Source organism: Teleopsis dalmanni, chromosome 1 (assembly GCF_002237135.1).
Source record: "Teleopsis dalmanni isolate 2A chromosome 1, ASM223713v2, whole genome shotgun sequence".
NCBI lineage: Eukaryota > Metazoa > Arthropoda > Insecta > Diptera > Diopsidae > Teleopsis > Teleopsis dalmanni.
Window position 1 is genome coordinate 171,879,159 of NC_051846.1, and position 7,078 is coordinate 171,886,236.

Genomic DNA, 7,078 nt, shown 5'->3' on the forward strand with positions numbered 1-7,078 from the left:
AATAAAAATAAAAATAAATAAAAATAAAAAACTTTTAATTGAAATCCTATTTTTAGTTTAAATTTTCACGTTGATTTAAAAACTTTTATTTAATAGGCTTTAAAACATATAAATGCCTTAATGTCACAAGTTGTATCTTTCATATTTGTTTTTAATTCATTCATATATTTTCAATTACTGTTTCATAACTATTTTGAAAATATATCACATGTAATATAATGATATTTTCAAAAAAAAAAAATTGAATATTTTTTCAAAATATGTAGTTTATATCATTATAAGTTTCAATATAATTATACTTAAAGAGGAAGTAGTTATGTTTGCGTTAATTATGAATTGTAATTATCACAGAAAGTAAAAAATAATAATTACAATTTTAATAGATCTCAGCTGTGTACACACACATTTATCATAAAAATTAAATCGATTATAATTGTTGTGCAAACGCAATACGAAATATTTATCAAGATTTAAAAGCTTTTGAAAGAACACCTATTAGCATCGACTTTAGCTTTTTAATACGAAGAAAGTAAATATTGGCAGCGATAAAATCTGAAGAGCGTTTAGTTTTTATAAGCAAACAACGAACTAATAAAAAAATTATGACATACTAACCAATATACAATAAAAGCAGTTGCTTATTAGCCACAACGACAGCAACAGCCACATTAGCATAAGCAGATACAATAAATAAGGCTAAGATACATGCGAAGAAAAAAGCCTAAATTAATAGCAAAATTATTTATCATGAGTGCTTGAGCTAACAAGAATAGAAAATAAAATTTAATGTGTTGTATATTATATACTATGTAAGTAAGTACTTCATTATTAGATTATCTATAAACGGTTAAAGTTAATTTTTCTTTGTAATATTTTTATATCGAAATTAAAAAAATATTATATTATTCTTTATGTATTAGATTTTTATATATTGCAACCGTTTCTCTCTTTGAAAATTGATATACTAATTTTTGAGATTAATTAAAATCGGAAAAACATAGAAAGATTTTTGCATTGAGTGACAAAAATAATTAAAGTGAACGAGAACTACGCTTCATTGTGAATAATCATAGACTTGTGAAGCCCAAAAAGCTGTATATATCTGCATCTACTTCATTTTCAACACCCAAGAACCTAACAATAAACTTAAAAATTTTTATTTTAAAAAGTAAATTTAGGAATTACTTTTGGAAGAGGGCTAAAAATTGGACTCTCTCAACCAAAAATGAAAGTTTTTTCACAAATGAAAAAATGGACAGATCAACAATATTAACTTGATAACCTTTCTTATTTAATCCTCTTCTACTCTTGTAAGTTTTCATAAATAATTAATAATACAAACAAATTGTTATGATCTAATTATCAAATTTTGCGTCTTATTAGCGAAAGTGTCTATACCACCATGTACTCGCCTACGACAATCAAGTGTTGCTTATAAAATTTAGAATAGGCTGTAGTGCCGACCATATACACTAAAGTCAAGTGTTGCTTATAAATTTTATAATAGGCTGTAGTGCCGACCATATACACCAAAGTCTACTTGAGTTCAAATATAATGGCCCACAAATTAACGTAGACCAGAAAGAACCGCGGTGTTCAAGCAACGAATTTATTCGTCTACGACAATCGAGTGTTGCTTAAGATTTAGGTTAGGTTGTAATGGCGGCCTTATACCATAGTCCAATTGAACTCAAGTAATAGCCTGTTATGAAACCAGAAGATTCACAAAAGAACCACGTTGAAAAGCACAACTCTCCCCTATTGAAGTGAAATCCATACACTTGAAAAAGTCTCTAATTTTATAGGTTGACAGCCTTGACAGGTCGGTAAAAAAAGAGACCCAAAGATTTTTAATCTTCTATAGGTATAACCTTCTAAAATGGGCACTGACAAAGAAGGTGAAATACAGATTCTTATTCCTCATCGTAACCTTAACCGCGACAGAAGTAATTATATTATGGAAGTGTTGTATATATTTGCTATTAATGTTTCCCATCAATCATAGGGACATAGGTAGACAGAAAAACGAGAAAGAAAAAAATTATTTTTGTAATAATAACACATAAGAAGAAGAGCAAAAGTGGAAGGCGTTTCAAAGCTATTAGGACTTCTTTTTTATGTGGAATTATTTACTGTAAATATTTTATTTGCTAATGATTATTAATATTATCTTAAATATGAAACTTTTATTTCATATTGAGAGTTTTTATACAAATGTAAAGTACTTAAAATCAATTTATAATCTAAAATTTAAAATATATTGTTAAGAATAATATTCTGTTGAGGACAATAACACGCTTTTTGCTTCCTAGACGTCTCCTGTTGATATCTCACCTGGGACAATCTTGATTAAGTGATTACTGTAGGATTAGCTCAAATGTTGGTCCCATGGATTTCATACATTTTACGTAACATATATAACATAAATGGCGCTTGTTTAGTAACAGCACCGTTTGGATTATATCCAAAACAGTTGAATTTCTTTGTCATTGCTCTTTGTAGGTGTATATCTGCAGATTTAAATATTAAGAGGATTCTGATTACACCAGAGTAGTGAAGCTAAACAACAGTCATATATATCGGCGTTAAAGGAAGTCGGCATGTAAACTATGTTTTATTTGTTTAATTAATAGTGAAAGAATTTAAACACATTAAAACTTGATAGAAGTAATTTTAGTTTCTTCTTTTTATCGAATTAATTAAAAACATGATTTTAAAATAATTTAATAATTGTTTTAAAATATTTTTAAAAATACAATACTTAATCTTTCTGTTTTAAAGATATTAAAGAACAAATAATATTATATAAATATAGGTGTATATATATATTAAATCCTTTAACTCCTAGGAGGAGCATAGGAAGAAAAACTCCTACCCGCACGCTACGGCGGCGCTCATATCCTTTATAAGGAGTACTGTCACAATAATTTCTGTCAGTCTGGAGGCAACAGTTGGCAGCCCTTACACCAGAATCGGATGCGGTAGGCCAATCACCTGCCAATCTTAAACCAACTGATTAACAAAACCACATTATATAAATAATAATTACAAATATAAAAATATTTAAGAACTAAAAGTATTCCTTTGCAATAAACAAATCATGCCTTATAAGAATGTAGACCAAGTAATCATCACATACTATTTCTGTTTACATAAAACTTATCGATGACTTTGATAGAATATTTACAATATTGTGTAAAAGTAAATAAAAATTTTCATAGTCGTAGTAAAATAATAAATCTTTCTTATAAAGTTAAAGGCATTTTAATGCATTTTTTTATAAAATACCTATTTGCGTAAACTAGATTAGCTAATTTAAAAAGAAAAGAACAAATAAATAATAGCTAGAGTGAAGGAAAATATTTGAACACCTAGTCAGCAACTTTAAAAGATTTAAGTGAACTTAAAAGCAAATCTTCGATTATATTAACATATGTAGTGTCTTCAAGAGGATGACTTATGGATGAAATGTGTTTAAGTGGGTATACATAAAGAATAACTGTCAGGAACGACTGTTGCCTACTTGAAGAAAAATTTTTAAGATTGTTTATTATTTACTTATCGGACAGTTATGTTAAAGCAAATATTGCTTTTGCAAAAATATTTAAATGAAAATATTATTCACTTCAATCGAATTGTGAAAATTAAAATGAAAAGTAAATAATGTGTAAATTATAAGAATATAAGGAAATGATTAAATGAAAAAATAATTAAATATCTTTATTAACAGTTTTGAGAACTAGACAATTTTTTAGAAATTTAATAAAATATTCTATCTGTACCAAGCTCCTGCTGTTGGTGATTTATTGTTGAAATTACGTGTATGAGATTGTATCTATTAGCATTCTTGTACAATTGATAGCAAAAATTTGGAATAATGTTAATTTTTATACTTAAAAAATTAAATTATAAATTACTATTAAAAACCCTCTTAGTCAAATATGTTAAACAAATCTTCTTAGTTTTTACAGCAAATTTCTTTTAAACTCTGACTTAGCTTTCTATGCAAATCTAAAATTGTTGAAGTAAAAGAAATAAATTGAAGAAATAGATTTCACCAATTGATTATATCAAAAACAATATTCCAACACCAAAAATCTGCCAAAATACTAATAAAATTCAGTATACTTCGTTTCATATTGGGCTATATTCTTCTCAAATATAAGCAATCCAATGATATTCCAGCCTTTCTATAAAAAGATATATTGAGATCCTCAATAGACCTATATTTGATGATTACTTTTTCATGCAAGACATATTTTTTTACTAGGAAAAATTGGTTTTCTCATGAACTAAGTATGTGATCAAAATTTTGATTTTAATTTTAGCTTTAACAGCTAAAACATAATAGAGTTCAACCGGTTTGGAAACGTATAGTAACAGCTGTTCTTATCACATTATAGATCTATATATTACTTTTGTACAGTAAAAGTTTTGTTAAAAGGAAAAATAAAATACAAGAAACGGTGGGTATCAGGTTTCCGGCAGTAATGGAAAGGAAAAAATAATGAATTGCTATCGTAAGCTCGTAGCTAGAAGGTGGCCTAAGATCGTTCAACTCCTTTACCTCTCACAACAGTTAATATTATTATTGAAAGAATAACAATATTTCCACAAAATTTATTTTTGATCCTAAAAATACAGCGAAATTTGATAAATACAGGCAGATACAAAGACATCAGATCCATTATATTATAAAGCCCCGTATTCAGTTATTCTTAGTGTGACTTAAAACTGTCCACAGATAAAATAGAGTAAAGGTGCTGATTCACCAACTCAGACATCTGAATATCAAAAACAAAATTTAATGCATCATTAAACAAACTGAGTGCACTCAAATAAATAAATTTAGATGATTTATTTTATCATTATTTGATTTTCAAACTGCAAGATACTCTCAAAATAAATATTAATTATAAACAACTATGTCTGAGTATGGACGTGTATCACCTATTAAATGCAACTATGGCTAACCAAAAAATTGGTTGGAATTTGTACTGCTAGTACTCTTCGGGTTGAATAAAAAAATATATGTTAAGATAGACTGAAATTGTACAAGGGAAAAGATGTTAGGTTTTATCATGGCTTCGCTAGACCACACATACTTATCTGTAGAAAGTCAGTAAACTAAAAGGACTTGGATTTAAAAGTTTTGTTGTATCCACCATAGATGCTATAATAATACCGTCAAATTACCTTTCATTTGGACTTTCAGAAGTCTATTTTCATGTATAAAATTTATTTTAAACGAATATTTTAAAAACATCTACGGCAGTTTATCAAATATAAGAATTCTACTTTAAAGTAATGTTGATATTAGCCAGAAAATTAAGGATAATTATAGAAAAAGTTGTCTATATTTTAATTAATAATAGCGTTCATGAAAAAAAAATTTGTTGACTTAAAACAACCAAAGAATTTTTGTTTATTTAATATTTATTTATTGTTAATTTAATTATTTATTGTTTATATAATTAATATAATATTTTTTTAATATTAATGCATCTACGATAGTTTTTCAAAGATAACAATTCCACAATAAAATGAATTTAGCCAAAAAAAATTAAAGATAATTTTGGAAAAAGTCTACATCTACATCTTCTACATCTTGATTAATAGAACGTTTTCTGGTGAGACCGTTTCCGAAAAAAGAATTTTTTGACTTAAAATACCGAATAATTCTTGTTTATTCAATAAATTATTTAAATACACTAAAATAAAATAAATTAATATTTTTTTTAATATTAATGTTATTAATTTTAATTTTAATATTATAATTATAATATATATATAAATTTAAAATATAAAAATTATTTATATGTCATTATATAATATTATCTTCACAATATTATTAAATTATTATAAGAATTTGTTTATTCTTCTTTGAATAAGCATGTCATTAATAAATTAATTTTATAATAATTTATAATAATTAATGTTTTAATGACCAAAAAAATTTTTTATAATAATAATTAATTCACGGGCTAATGGTCAGTTATTAAATAAAAAAAAAAAAATTTTATTATTGGATAATAAAAAATGTTAATAAAACTAAATAATAAAATTTTTTTTTTTTATTATAATAATTTATAAATAATTCTTTATATTGTATAATGAATTTAAATTTATGTTTAATAATTATATAATGATAATGTAATTTATAATTTATAATTATTTATAAAAATAATAATATTGTAAAAATAATAGCTTAATTTAAGTTATTTTTGAAGAATTCATATACTATAGCAAATTGTCATATCAAATAATATACTTTTTAGTTTTTGGACAAAATATGATGTTAAGAGTATATATTGTATTTTATAGTTTTCAAATTTGCTACTGAATGCTTTGAAATTTTTTCCTCATTTATATAGAAATGAAAAGAATTATACATTCATGTCACAGCTTCATGCAAACAATTACTTTGCTGGACCTATTTTAATACACAACATATCTGTAATAATTTATGCATCAAAAGAAAGCGACAAAGCTCTCAAATCATTTATAGTAGCAGAGCATAAGAGAGGCTTTTACCCAACTGCACCGACTATTGCAAGTACTGCGACTTAAGCCAAGTTTAAAGCTATAATGTTGTCGGTTTAAATAATTTAGTCGTTTAGCATAATATTGCGTTTCATTTCTGAAACTTAAATATGTAAATATAATATATTTTAAAGTCATTATATTCGCTCTCTTGGTTTAGCTATTAGTTTAGGCCAGCACTGGTTAAGAGATCGAACGCATACAAACATGTATGGTGTTGGAAGTTGACCAGAGTATGGCTCATGTGTGCGCATATTCGCCCGCATTTAGATACATAACACGATTACTTATACGTACCGTTGAATTGTTGAATTGTAGATACAAATAAGCAAATGCACGCACACATTCACACACAGTAGCATAAACAATAGCAACAACAAAATGAAGAGATAAATGAAAAAAATGTAAAATAGTAAAACGTTGGCGACAATACAGCCAAACGACAAGAAATGGGGAATTACTTTCCCAAATGTGGTATAAAAGCGCTTGTCCAGCTATAGCACATGTCTCATTAGTGTTTAGTGTCAGATCTCGT

General features: G+C 26.1%; 1 protein-coding gene across 1 annotated transcript in view; it reads left to right on the plus strand.

Moving 5' to 3' along the window:
- The window catches only part of LOC119666710 (centrosomal protein of 162 kDa-like), a 10,306-nt gene extending 8,861 nt beyond the window's left edge, over window positions 1–1,445 (plus strand). The window contains exon 5 of the mRNA XM_038075993.1: window positions 1,384–1,445. Coding sequence (XP_037931921.1) covers window positions 1,384–1,445 — 62 coding nt within the window. The remainder of the gene's footprint in view (window positions 1–1,383) is intronic.
- The last annotated feature ends 5,633 nt before the right edge of the window (window positions 1,446–7,078 follow it).